The 15314-nt window shown below is 42.5% G+C and overlaps 1 protein-coding gene across 1 annotated transcript; it reads right to left on the reverse strand.

Annotated features, from left to right (window-relative positions):
- Window positions 1-1173: 1173 nt before the first annotated feature.
- Window positions 1174-15282, reverse strand: LOC121551249 (tubulin epsilon and delta complex protein 2). The gene is made up of 9 exons (XM_041863814.2): window positions 14579-15282; window positions 14398-14453; window positions 13649-14267; window positions 13393-13446; window positions 12789-12867; window positions 12241-12394; window positions 7099-7197; window positions 5056-5264; window positions 1174-1818 (listed from the first exon to the last, which is right to left on the reverse strand). Exons 1-9 carry the CDS (start codon window positions 14731-14733, stop codon window positions 1684-1686), a joined length of 1560 nt encoding a protein of 519 aa, XP_041719748.1. The 5' UTR covers window positions 14734-15282; the 3' UTR covers window positions 1174-1683.
- Between the last annotated feature and the right edge of the window lie 32 nt (window positions 15283-15314).

Genomic DNA, 15314 nt, shown 5'->3' on the forward strand with positions numbered 1-15314 from the left:
CAAAAAATGGTCAAAGACTCCAGTCACCCCCCCATTTGTTTTTACACTGCTGCTACCCCACTGCCTATTATCTATATAAAGTCACTTTACCCCTACCTACATGTACAAATTACCTCGACTAACCTGTACCCCCGCACATTTTATTGACTTGGTACAGGTGCCCTCTGTATATAGCCTCGTTATTGTTATTTTATTGTGTTACTTTTTACTTTAGTTTATTTAGTAAATATTTTCTTAACTGTATTTCTTTAACTGCATTGTTGGTTAAGGGCTTGTAAGTAAGCATTTGAAGGTAAGGTCTACATCGGTTGTATTTGGCGCATGTGACAAATTTGATTTGGTGCGTGCCACAGGAGGTTGGTGGCACCTTAATTGGGGAGGACGGGCTCGTGGTAATGGTTGGAGCGGAATAGGTGGAATGGTATCAAATACATGGAAAACATGTGTTTGATGCCATTTCATTTGCTCCGTTCCAGTCATTATAATGAGCCGTCAACCCTCAGCAGCCTCCACTGGTGCGTACCTACACCACCTGTCGACCGGAGGAGTGTTGGCCGGGCAGGTGAGGCTCATGCAGTTGATCTACCTCTTCAATGTGTCGGAGGAAACACTGTTCACCTGACGACCGAGGTCAGTCTGCAGGCGCCTGGCCCGCCACAGCGAGTCGCTAGAGAGCAATGAGCCAAGTAAAGCCCCCCCGGCCAAACCCTCCCCTAACCCGGATGACGCTGGGCCATTTGTGCGCTGCCCTATGGGACTCCCGATCACGGCCGGTTGTGATACAGCCTGGGATCGAACCCGGGTCTGTAGTGACGCCCCTAGCACTGCGATGCAGTGCCTTAGACCGCTGCGCCACTCGGGAGGCCCCCACAATATTTTTTTCTAATAATTTTTTCGTGTACTTGATATTTAAAATTCTAACTTAACATGCATTAAATAGATAAGAGGGAATGTAGTCTGTATAACAAGTACTAAATGTAAATGTAAATACTAATGTACAGCATGTAGGCTGTTCTTGATTTGAAAGGCGCGTCATGGTATGAAAATATATGCACTCACTAACTGTAAATCACTCTGGATTAGAGTGTCTGCTAAATGACTAAAATGTAAATGTAAATGTATAGCGCCATCTGCTGCTAAATATAAAATTACAGCATATGCCATTGACCCCAACTTAGTTTTTATTTAAATGATTAAACAAATATTATTACACATTTGTAGATGTAGACTACCGAATGGAGAAAAGTAACTCTTTCAATATCCATACATTTGAATAATTTAATCTAATTATAAAAGAGTCTTACAATATACAAAAAGGAACAATGATTGTAAAACCAAAATGCTCACATAAACCAGACAGCATTCTCAATACACAATCACTCCAATAAATACACAGATCAACACTTCCAACACACAAAAATCCCTCTTTTCAGAAGATTCTCCATTCTTCTTCCTCTGTTCTCAGTGTCCCCTCCTAAGACATTCCATTCCTTGGTCTATTCTTCAATAGTCTTTTTTAGTCGTGTTCATTAGGCACCAAACGGAAGAACACAGAATGAAACAGGGAGGGGCTACCTGGACTTGTCCAATTAGAAACGTTCATTTTTGTTTTCCGTTGCATTGTGTGCCCTAATAAACATGACCCAGGTGATTTGGCCAGTTCGGTTCCTTTGACCTGTTCCTTTAGTCAGGTTCCGTGTCCAGGACCAGAGTAGGGAACATCACCCCTCCTTCTCCAAGCAGGGAGTAAATGTCACGGAGCGCGGCGGGGTTGGGAAGTCCAGGAGCGGAGAGCATAACCATGGTGTCAGAGAGAGCCTGTCAGAGAAACAAAACACACACCAAAAAAGTGACAAATGCACACAGGCGCAAAAACACACAGTAGTCTCGATATTGACCTTTGTGGAGAAATCAACTTTTACAGGGCACAGGTGTGTAATGGCATGACTCTTGGTAGAAATGTGTAAAAGGTGTGTTATTAGCTACCTGTTACAAGTGTGTGTGTCTGTGTGTGTGTGTGTGTATATACACTACTGTTCAAAAGTTTGGGGTCACTTAGAAATGTCCATGTTTTCCATGAAAACATACATGAAATGAGTTTGAATAGGAAATATAGCAAAATGCATAGGAAATGTAGTTATTGACAAGGTTAGAAATAATGATTTTTAATATAAATAATAATTGTGTCCTTCAAACTTTGCTTTCGTCAAAGAATCCTCCATTTGCATTCTAGTTGTCAATTTGTTGAGGTAATCTGAAGAGATTTCACCCGATGCTTCCTGAAGCACCTCCCACAAGTTGGATTGGCTTGATGGGCACTTCTTACGTACCATACGGTCAAGCTGCTCCCACAACAGCTCAATAGGGTTGGGATCCGGTGACTGTGCTGGCCACTCCATTATAGACAGAATACCAGCTGACTGCTTCTTCCCTAAATAGTTATTGCATAGTTTGGAGCTGTGCTTTGGGTCATTGTCCTGTTGTAGGAGGAAATTGGCTCCAATCAAGCGCCGTCCACAGGGTATGGCATGGCGTTGCAAAATGGAGTGATAGCCTTCCTTCTTCAAGATCCATTTTACCCTGTACAAATCTCCCACTTTACCACCACCAAAGCACCCCCAGACCATCACATTGCCTCCACCATGCTTGACAGATGGTATCAAGCACTCCTCCATCATCTTTTCATTTGGTCTGCGTCTCACAAATGTTATTCTTTGTGATCCGAACACCTCAAACTTCGATTTGTCTGTCCATAACACTTTTTTCCCCCCAATCTTCCTCTGTCCAGTGTCTGTGTTCTTTTGCCCATCTTAATCTTTTATTTTTATTGGCCAGTCTGAGATATGCATTTTTCTTTGCAAATCTGCCTAGAAGGTCAGCATCCCGGAGTCGCCTCTTCACTGTTGACGTTGAGACTGGTGTTTTGCGGGTACTATTTAATGAAGCTGCCAGTTGAGGACCTGTGAGGCATCTGTTTCTCAAACTAGCCACTAATGTATTTGTCCTCTTATTCAGTTGTGCACCGGGGCCTCCCACTCCTCTTTCTATTCTGGTTAGAGCCAGTTTGCTCTGTTCTGTGAAGGGAGTAGTACACAGCGTTGTACGAGATCTTCAGTTTCTTGGTAATTTCTCGCATGGAATAGCCTTAATTTCTCAGAACAAGAATAGACTGATGAGTTTCAGAAGAAAGTTCTTTGTTTCTGGCCATTTTGAGCCTGTAATCGAACCCACAATTGCTGATGCTCCAGATACTCAACTAGTCTCAAGAAGGCCAGTTTTATTGCTTCTTTAATCAGCACAACAGTTTTCAGCTGTGCTAATATAATTGCAAAAGGGTTTTCTAATGATCAATTAGCCTTTTAAAATGATAAACTTGGATTAGCAAACACAACGTGCCATTGGAACACAGGACTGATGGTTGCTGATAATGGGCCTCTGTACGCCTATGTAGATATTCCTTATTTATTTTTTTATCAGCCGTTTCCAGCTACAATAGCCATTTACAACATTAACAATGTCTACACTGTATTTCTGATCAATTTGATGTTATTTTAATGGACCAAAAAAAAAGCTTTTCTTTCGAAAACAAGGACATTTCTAAGTGACCCCAAACTTTTGAACGGTATATATATATATATATATATACAGTTGAAGTCGTAAGTTTACATACACTTAGGTTGGAGTCATTAAATCTTGTTTATCAACCACTCCACAAATTCCTTGTTAACAAACTATAGTTTTGGCAAGTCGGTTAGGACATCTACTTTGTGCATGACAAAAGTAATTTTTCCAACAATTGTTTACAGACAGATTATTTAACTTTTAATTCACTGTATCACAATTCCAGTGGGTCAGAAGTTTACACATACTAAATTGACTGTGCCTTTAAACAGCTTGGAAAAATGATGTCATGGCTTTAGAAGCTTCTGATAGGCTAATTGACATCATTTGAGTCAATTGGAGGTGTACCTGTGGATGTATTTCAAGGACTACCTTCAAACTCAGTGCCTCTTTACTTGACATCATGGGAAAATCAAAAGAAATTAGCCAAGACCTCAGAAAAACAATTGTAGACCTCCACAAGTCTGGTTCATCCTTGGGAGCAATTTTCAAATGCCTGAAGGTACCATGTTCATCTGTACAAACAATAATACGCAAGTATAAACACCATGGGACTACGCAGCCGTCATACCGCTCAGGAAGGAGACGCGTTCTGTCTCCTAGAGATGAACGTACTTTGGTGCGAAAAGTGCAAATCAATTCAAGAACAACAGCAAATGAACCTTGAGATGCTGGAGGAAACAGGTACAAAAGTATCTATATCCATAGTAAAACGAGAACCAAAACCACCATTAAAAAGCCAGACTACAGTTTGCAACTGCACATAGGGACAAAGATCATACTTTTTGGAGAAATGTCCTCTGGTCTGATGAAACAAAAATAGAACTTGGCCATAATGACCATCGTTATGTTTGGAGGAAAAAGGGGGACTTGCAAGCCGAAGAACACCATCCCAACCGTGAAGCACGGGGGTGGCAGCATCATGCTGTGGGGGTGCTTTGCTGCAGGAGGGACTGGTGCACTTCACAAAATAGATGGCATCACGAGGAAGGAAAATGATGTGGATATATTGAAGCAACATAATAATAATAATAATAATAATAATATGCCATTTAGCAGACGCTTTTATCCAAAGCGACTTACAGTCATGCGTGCATACATTTTTGTGTATGGGTGGTCCCGGGGATCGAACCCACTACCTTGGCGTTACAAGCGCCGTGCTCTACCAGCTGAGCTACAGAGGACCACATCTATTGTTGGACATTTGCACTGAATTCATTTGAAATGTCCCAAAATAAAATGCTGCATAAAACATCTCAAGACATCAGTCAGGAAGTTAAAGCTTGATCGCAAATGGGTCTTCCAAATGGACAATGACCCCAAGCATACTTCCAAAGTTGTGGCAAAATGGCTTAAGGACAACAAAGTCAAGGTATTGGAGTGGCCATCACAATATATATATATATATATATGAATGATAGTTGTGCCTCTTACCTGATGCAGGTGCACCTCCTGCTGTAGCAGCTCCACTCTCAGCCTCAGCCTCTCCACCTCCTGGAGCTCTGCCTGGCTGGTGTAGGTCAGGGTGGGGGGCAAGGGGGTCACCCCACTCAGGTCACCCCAATTGCCCCTTCTCCTGACGGGGCAGAACGCTCCCGTTCCTTCCCTCTTCGGCCTCCTCCATCGATCCCATGCCTCCCGCTCTGGTTGGAAAAATTGTGTTTATTTTTAGAGTGCGAGGAGCGCGAGCAACCGAAGCCGAAAACGTTTGCGCCTCCTATGTGCTTGCTGCTGCCTCAGTTTAAATAGCAGGGCCAAGCATCGAGCGTCGTCAGGGATGGACTGACTGACGGCTTTAAAACCTCACTGTCACACTCACACAGGGGGACCTGAGAAGGAGCCTCACCATCAGTCAGACACACCTCAAAAAGGAGCCCAAGGAAACAAGAACAGATCTGTCTCCGGTGTGTTACGGTGTTACTCTGACGGTTTCTATTTTTATTTTCCATAAGTCAAGACAGTGAGGGGTTCAATTTGCTCGTTAGTCTGCGTCTGCGTGGAGATTGACTCTCAGGGAGCACATTTCTCCATTGGGGGATCGTTACGTGAGAATTAATCTGCTCATCGTCCTGTTGTGAGTTGACTCATGACAATGCTGCAACAAAAGCGTCACTGTACCGTTCTATTGTTGGACATTTGCACTGAATTCATTTGAAATGTCCCAAAATAAAATGCTGCATAATCATCAGACTACCAGAATGTAAATTAGAGATAAGAAGATAAGAAATATTACTGTTATACTGAGTGAAAAGACAAAAGCCTGTGCAGAATAAGAATATTCCAAAACATGCATTCTGTTTGCAACAAGGCACTAAAGTAATACTGCAAAATATGTGGCAAAGCAATTCACTTTTTGTCCTGAATACAAAGTATTGGATTTGCCCCAAACATATTACTGAGTATCACTGTCATATTTTCAAGCATTGTGGTGGCTGCATCATGTTATGGTTGTGTTTGTAATTGTTAAGGACTGGGGAGTTTTTCATGATAAAAAACAAACGGAATGGTGCTAAGCACAGGCAAAATCCTAGAGGAAAACCTGGTTCAGTCTTGCTTTCCACCAGACACTGGGAGATGAATTCACCTTTTAGCAGGACAATAACATAAAACACAAGGCCAAATCTACACTGGAGTTGCTTACCAAGACAGTGAATGTTGTTGAGTGGCCGAGTCACAGTTTTGACTTAAATCTGACTTAAATTTTACAGAGCTTGAAGAATTTTGAAAATAATAATGGGAAAATGTTGCGCAATCCAGGTGTGGAAAGCTCTTAAGAGACTTACCCAGAAAGACACACATCTGTAATCGGTGCAAAAGGTGCTTCTACAAAGTATTGACTCAGGGGTGTGAATACTTATGTACATGTAAATGAGATATTTCTGTGTGTGAGTGAATGAGAGAGAAAGAGGGAGAGAGAGAGAAAGCCAGGGCCAGCAAGGCAGCCAGTCGAGACTCTCAATTTTAAGTGGGGACTCTGGCTTTGACTCTGGACAGAGTGTGTGTATTCTGGAACATTCTGTCACAATCTAGCCCCTAGCCAGACATCTCGGAGGCTTTGGGAGCACTAAAAACGGTCAATTCTAATGAAAAGTTCCCACCATCAGCTCCACACTGTCACAGTGAGATTGGTGAGGGGGGAAAAGAGAGCTCAGCTTATAATTGTATTTGTTCAAGGCCGTGGAGAATATGTTGCATTATACTGTGAGATGCTATATAGGCTAATTTAAATTCTGCTGGGTGAATAAATTGCAAAAGGTCACAATTTCACCACAAGTTAAGTCCCTGGAAAAGTCAGTAAATGGGGAATTGGAGGGTAATATACCTACTTTCCAAGACTGATTTTTCAAATCCGAACTAATTCTCTTGACATTTGATTATACTCTACACTGTGCCAGTGAAAAACATTGAGAGGGAGAGCTCTCACTTCGAGTGGAGATGTGTGTGAGTGAGTGTATAGAGTGAAGCAAGATGTAGTACCTTTTCTCAGCTGTCCAGCACGTTTCAGGAGGTCTGCCACCATCTTCTCCAGGCCTTCCAGCATCAGCAAGGATTCATATTCCCTATTCTGGCATGTTGCTTCACATAATAACAAAGAAACAATAAATAAATAAACAGTGAATTTTGAAAGTATTCAGACCCCTTTTTATGTTATGTTACAGCCTTATTCTAAAATGGATTAAAATATTTTTTTCCTCATTGATCTACACACAATACTCCATAATGACGAAGCAAAAACTGTTTTTTTAGAAATATTAGCAAATGTATTAAAAATTAAAAACAGAAATACCTTATTTACATAAGTAGTCAGACCCTTTGCTATCAGACTCGAAATTGAGCTCAGGTGCATCCTGTCTCCATTGATCATCCTTGAGATGTTTCTACAACTTGGAGTCCACCTGTGGTAAATTCAATTGATTGGACATGGTTTGGAAAGGCACACATCTGTCTATATAAGGTTACACAGTTCACAGTGCATGTCAGAGCAAAAACCAAGCCATGAGGTCGAAGGAATTGTCCATAGAGCTCCGAGACAGGATTGTGTCGAGGCACAGATCTGGGGAAGGGTACCAAAACATTACTGCAGCATTGAAGGTCTCCAAGGACACAGTGGCCTCCATCATTCTTAAATGGAAGAAGTTTGGAACCACCAAGACTCTTCCTAGAGCTGGCCGCCTGGCCAAACTGAGCAATCGGGGGAGAAGGGCCTTGGTCAGGGAGGTGACTAAGAACCTGATGGTCACCCTGACAGGGCTACAGAGTTCTTCTGTGGAGACGGGAGAACCTTCCAGAAGGACAACCATCTCTGCAGCACTCCACCATTCAGGCCTTTATGGTAGAGTGGCCAGACGGAAGACACTCCTCAGTAAAAGGCACGACAGCCCGCTTGGAGTTTGCCAAAAGTCCCCTAAAGGACTTGCTAAAAACACGTTTTTGCTTTGTCATTATGGGGTATTGTGTGTAGATTGAAAAACAATTTAATCCATTGTAGAATAAGGCTGTAACTTAACAAAATGTGGAAAAAGTCAAGGGGTCTGAATACTTTCCGAAGGCACTGTATGTATGTATGTACAGTACCAGTCAAAAGTTTGGACACACTTACTCATTCAAGGGTTTTTCTTTATTTTTACTATTTTCTACATTGTAGAATAATAGTGAAGACATCAAAACTATGAAATAACACATATGGAATCATGTAGTAACCAAAGAAGTGTTAAACAAATCAAAAAACACTTTTTTGGTTACTACATGATTCCATGTGTTTTCTACAACGTAGAAAATAGTAAAAATAAAGAAAAACCCTTGAATGAGTAGGTGTGTCCAAACTTTTGACTGGTAGTATATACATACACATATACAGTGGGGAAAAAAGTATTTAGTCAGCCACCAATTGTGCAAGTTCTCCCACTTAAAAAGATGAGAGAGGCCTGTAATTTTCATCATAGGTACACGTCAACTATGACAGACAAATTGAGATTTTTTTTCTCCAGAAAATCACATTGTAGGATTTTTAATGAATTTATTTGCAAATTATGGTGGAAAATAAGTATTTGGTCACCTACAAACAAGCAAGATTTCTGCCTCTCACAGACCTGTAACTTCTTCTTTAAGAGGCTCCTCTGTCCTCCACTCGTTACCTGTATTAATGGCACCTGTTTGAACTTGTTATCAGTATAAAAGACACCTGTCCACAACCTCAAACAGTCACACTCCAAACTCCACTATGGCCAAGACCAAAGAGCTGTCAAAGGACACCAGAAACAAAAAATCAACTGTGGGAGCAATTATTAGGAAATGGAAGACATACAAGACCACTGATAATCTCCCTCGATCTGGGGCTCCACGCAAGATCTCACCCCGTGGGGTCAAAATGATCACAAGAATGGTGAGCAAAAATCCCAGAACCACACGGGGGGACCTAGTGAATGACCTGCAGAGAGCTGGGACCAAAGTAACAAAGCCTACCATCAGTAACACACTACGCCGCCAGGGACTCAAATCCTGCAGTGCCAGACGTGTCCCCCTGCTTAAGCCAGTACATGTCCAGGCCCGTCTGAAGTTTGCTAGAGTGCATTTGGATGATCCAGAAGAGGATTGGGAGAATGTCATATGGTCAGATGAAACCAAAATAGAACTTTTTGGTAAAAACTCAACTCGATCGTGTTTGGAGGACAAAGAATGCTGAGTTGCATCCAAAGAACACCATACCTACTGTGAAGCATGGGGGTGGAAACATCATGCTTTGGGGCTGTTTTTCTGCAAAGGGACCAGGACGACTGATCCGTGTAAAGGAAAGAATGAATGGGGCCATGTATCGTGAGATTTTGAGTGAAAACCTCCTTCCATCAGCAAGGGCATTGAAGATGAAACGTGGCTGGGTCTTTCGGCATGACAATGATCCCAAACACACCGCCCGGGCAACGAAGGAGTGGCTTCGTAAGAAGCATTTCAAGGTCCTGGAGTGGCCTAGCCAGTCTCCAGATCTCAACCCCATAGAAAATCTTTGGAGGGAGTTGAAAGTCTGTGTTGCCCAGCGACAGCCCCAAAACATCACTGCTCTAGAAAAGATCTGCATGGAGGAATGGGCCAAAATACCAGCAACAGTGTGTGAAAACCTTGTGAAGACTTACAGAAAACGTTTGACCTGTGTCATTGCCAACAAAGGGTATATAACAAAGTATTGAGAAACTTTTGATATTGACCAAATACTTATTTTCCACCATAATTTGCAAATAAATTCATAAAAAATCCTACAATGTGATTTTCTGGATTTTTTTCCCCTCATTTTGTCTGTCATAGTTGACGTGTACCTATGATGAAAATTACAGGCCTCTCTCATCTTTTTAAGTGGGAGAACTTGCACAAATGGTGGCTGACTAAATACTTTTTTCCCCCACTGTATATACACACATACAGTGAGGGAAAAAAGTATTTGATCCCCTGCTGATTTTGTACGTTTGCCCACTGACAAAGACATGATCAGTCTATAATTTTAATGGTAGGTTTATTTGAACAGTGAGAGACAGAATAACAAATATATCCAGAAAAACGCATGCCAAAAATGTTAGAAATGTATTTGCATTTTAATGAGGGAAATAAGTATTTGACCCCTCTGCAAAACATGACTTAGTACTTGGTGGCAAAACCCTTGTTGGCAATCACAGAGGTCAGACGTTTCTTGTAGTTGGCCACCAGGTTTGCACACATCTCAGGAGGGATTTTCTCCCACTCCTTTTTGCAGATCTTCTCCAAGTCATTAAGGTTTCGAGACTGACGTTTGGCAACTCAAACCTTCAGCTCCCTCCACAGATTTGGGATTTTGACCTATGGGATTAAGGTCTGGAGACTGGCTAGGCCACTCAGGGACCTTAATGTGCTTCTTCTTGAGCCACTCCTTTGTTGCCTTGGCCGTGTGTTTTGGGTCATTGTCATGCTGGAATACCCATCCACGACCCATTTTCAATGCCCTGGCTGAGGGAAGGAGGTACATGGCCCCGTCCATCGTCCCTTTGATGCGGTGAAGTTGTCCTTTCCCCTTAGCAGAAAAATACCCCCAAAGCATAATGTTTCCACCTCCATGTTTGACGGTGGGGATGGTGTTCTTGGGGTCATAGGCAGCATTCCTCCTCCTCCAAACACGGCGAGTTGAGTTGATGCCAAAGAGCTCCATTTTGGTCTCATCTGACCACAACACTTTCAACCAGTTCTCCTCTGAATCATTCAGATGTTCATTGGCAATCTTCAGACGGGCCTGTATATGTGCTTTCTTGAGCAGGGGGACCTTGCGGGCGCTGCAGGATTTCAGTCCATCACGGCATAGTGTTACCAATTGTTTTCTTGGTGACTATGGTCCCAGCTGCCTTGAGATCATTGACAAGATCCTCCCGTGTAGTTCTGGGCTGATTCCTCACCGTTCTCATGATCATTGCAACTCCACAAGGTGAGATCTTGCATGGAGCCCCAGGCCGAGGGAGATTGACAGTTCTTTTGTCTTTCTTCCATTTGCGAATAATCGCACCAACTATTGTCACCTTCTCACCAAGCTGCTTGGCGATGGTCTTGTAGACCATTCCAGCCTTGTGTAGGTCTACAATCTTGTCCCGACATCCTTGGAGAGCTCTTTGGTCTTGGCCATGGTGGAGAGTTTGGAATCTGATTGATTGATTGCTTCTGTGGACTGGTGTCTTTTATACAGGTAACAAACTGAGATTAGGAGCACTCCCTTTAAGTGTCTGCTCCTAATCTCAGCTCGTTACCTGTATAAAAGACACCTGGGAGCCAGAAATCTTTCTGATTGAGAGGGGGTCAAATACTTATTTCCCTCATTAAAATGCAAATCAATTTATAACATTTTTGACATGCATTTTTAGTTTTGTTATTCTGTCTCTCACTTTTCAAATAAACCTACCATTAAAATTATAAACTGATCATGTCTTTGTCAGTGGGCAAACTTTCAAAATCAGCAGGGGATCCAACTTTTTTCCCTCACTGTGTGTGTGTGTATATAACAGACATGCGCTAAGCATTATTATTACTACACATTGACAAATAATTACTCTCTCTTCAGTATTTGGACATGAAATTAAACAAATGCAGTGATAAAGCGCAATGCAAATCAATCTCAAATGTATTGTAATGGTGCTATAAAAAATGTAAAGGTTTTGCTGTATCTAATTGCTTTACATTACTCATTAGAAGTTACTGTAATTAATTGTTATCTGTAGCATAAAAACAGATCTGTCAAATGATTGCTAACGCTAAAGCCTTCAGCAGAATTAATAAGTTCAGCACTTAATGAGTCCAGAGGACTAAGAGGTGATGAGCTGAAAAATTATTAACACTGAACGTTCTAATTTCTAAGCTAACTAAATCCTTAGTTTTTGGATAAATGGACCCCTTCTCCAGACTCTTGTTTTCTCATCGCCCACACTTCTGTAATCTCCTACCAGTTCTCCATCTCTCCCTTCCCCCCTACTTCTGTAATTTCCTATTTCTTACTAGTTATCCATCCATCTCTCCCCCCACTTCTGTAATTTCCTATTTCTTACTAGTTCTCCACAATTTCTGCTACTCATCCCTTCTTCCACCCCCCCTCTGCATCTCCTCTGGCTGGGCTGGTACCTGGCTCAGTGCCAGTGGTTCTGAAGGTCTGGCAAGTCAGCAGCAGCCGCTCGCTTTGGTAGCAATGACTCAGGTCCGTGCAAAGCTGTGTCAGTCTGTCCACCTGAGCCCCGGGGTCGGCCGGGCTGCCACTGGTTGGCCACTCTCTGGGGAACTGACCCATAAGTGGACGGGTCAAGGAGAACAAGCAGACAAGACTCTGGGAGATTATATTAGAAGACACACACACATATATGCACGCGCACACACATTGAATTTTCTGTGTGTTATTTTGAGAAACGCTGGTAGACACTGAATTTGATGCCGTGCTAATTTTTCTTACATGGGCTGTGTGAATGAGTGGGAGTGAGATAATTAGTAACGAGTTTATACTCGTTGAAATGAACGATTGATATCTCTGCAGGTCCCATGTCACATCTAAGATATATTATTAAAACACTATGTAACTACTCATTAATGCATAGATTTAACGTAAAGCAAGAGGGTGCATTAAATCAGGTTTAGCTATATGTGGGTGTTAAATGTTCAGTTCATCTGAGGAAGGATACAGTGGCTTTCACTCTCTCCATGAAGTGACTCCTCTCCGCCACAGGTTTGGATTGTTGAGCCAGGACCTTGTCCCATAACCTGAGGGTAGAAAAAACCCTGAAAGGGTCAAATGAATGTCCCAGCCACCAATACAGTGGTATACAAGTATACATCAGCGGAGGCTGCTGAGGGGAGGACGGCTCATAATAATGGCCAGAACGGAGCAAATGGAATGGCTTCAAACCATGTGTTTGATCTATTTGATACCATTCCACTGATTCTGCTCCAGCCATTACCACAAGCCCGTCCTCCCCAATTAAGGTGCCACCAACCTCCTGTGGTTTACATGTATAGCCTACTTATTGTTTCCCAAGCAAAGACGTGTAGAAGAAAAAAAAAAAATCACTTTGTGGACATTTGTTTTGGATACCTAGTTAGCTGTTCCTGCCAGAACCATAGCACATGCACCTGGACACACTGCTGTGCACAGGGAATTGACCCTTTTGCACATAATACATTAGAGAAAATTATGCATGCATTACAGAACACTGGATGGAAACTGTTACATGGAGGATGATATGAGTCAGACATTTCATCCACAGAAGATATGATTCACTGGCTGACCTGGTTTGTTTGGTCCTTAGACTGATCCATTTAGTTAACAACTGGGAGGGAACCCTGCCACAAAAACACAATCAAACATGTACAGTGTCATTAAACCACACTCAAACTACTTAGTGTCACAACAGACTAGTCATATTATATCACCAATGTTGAGTTGCTTCTAGCCAACTTCTTAACGATATCAGTATGGTACTTTGAAGTTCCATTTTCATTTGCTATGTTGCTTTTGGCAAAGGAATTTGACACTGTCACAGACCCATTCTGTGGAGGTGAAACGACATGTGCTTTTGGCGTCCCCTCCATGTGTGAAACAGACACCGGGTCCTCGTTAGGGGGCTGGAAGGAAGTGGCTGCAGCTGACATGCACCTGTGGGACACCTCAACCTGATGATGTGCTGATGAGGCCTGTGGTGATTGACCCTGATCATTAGACACAGGACCTGGAGGACCAGCCTGCTTCACTGCTTTCCCAGAGGACTGGGGATGAAACCCCTTTGGTGACACGACAGATTGTTTCTGGATCTGGACAGAGCCTCTGATCATGCTAGCCCTGCCTTGTCCTGAATGACCTACCAGATGACCCATCCTCCCCCTTCCATCCCTATAGAGATGGGACGCAGAAGACTTCCTGGACTCTTTTTTGTCCACCGTGATGGGTCTGGAGGTAGTTTTAAAGCCATTTCTATTCCCTTTGGTGCCACCTGGGGTCAGAGCCCTTCCTTTGCAATGTGTAGTGTCCACTGGTTCTTTCTTTGGTCCTGTACAGTTCTGAGGGTCTTTTTGGGGTGCTGTGCCAACACGAACTCTGAGGGCCTTCTCCAGCATTCGATTCAGCAGTTCCATCTCCTGTCTCTCCTCCGGTTGGACATCTGGGTCTAAACACAGAAAGATACAAATATGCTGACAATGTAGATACAAAAAACTAAAACAAATATGACCATATCCAGTTACTACTAGTACACTGGGCTTTCAGAGTAAATAACAGATTGTGGATCATCATCATACCCATTTCAACATCATCTGTCAGTTTTATTTCCTTGCAGTCTTCCTGCTGTGGTCTCCTGGTGAATGATCAGATGCCAAGCAAGTTAAAACATAGGCCTATCTAGTTACCTACTCATACAGAACAACTTTAGACCATTAGCGTAACAGATAGCAATGAACGTGGAGGTTTTATTGTACTTACAAAGAGCGCAGTATCTCCCTGTATTGAATGATGTTCTCGTTTATCTTGGTCTCCTCTACTTCGCACAACTTGATGGCTTCATCCACAAGGCTAAGCAGTGACATGATGCTGCCTGGCACTGTTATACACAATAGACTAAAGTTCACAGTGAACATGCGCGAACAAAACAGCGCTACTATATCTGGGTTGTAATCATTAGTCCAAAACGTTTTGCAACGGAAAACTTTTACTCCAAACGGAAAACTTTTTACAGCGAAAACAACATTTTATATATGGACACATTCAGGTAGGTCCCTCTCCGTTTCGTTCCGTTTGGGTCCTAGTGAATACACCCCTAGTCTAGCTAACGTTAGATAGCTAAATGAAAACATACGCACACTGCAAACTTAAATGCATCACATACACATTTGAAAGCAGCATCTTGAGAAAGTGTGACACTTGCAAGCTGTCACGTGTCTGTTTTTGTACTGACCAGCGAAAGCAAAAAGCGGAAGTTACGCTAGCGAGCTAACTGGCAAAACAGAGTATATTTGCAAAGTCCCAAACGACTGTCACAAAACCCATTCAACATTGTCTGGCGTTCATATACAACGTCTACTATGTAATCCTTTAAATACTGGACAACATACATATTATTCACGTAAAAAATCGCACACACGACTTTCTCCACCAACTCCAAATCCAAGTTACGCCAACAACAATAACCTCAACATCTCGCGATATTCAGACTCGCTAC

Source organism: Coregonus clupeaformis, chromosome 35, assembly GCF_020615455.1.
Source record: "Coregonus clupeaformis isolate EN_2021a chromosome 35, ASM2061545v1, whole genome shotgun sequence".
Lineage (NCBI taxonomy): Eukaryota > Metazoa > Chordata > Actinopteri > Salmoniformes > Salmonidae > Coregonus > Coregonus clupeaformis.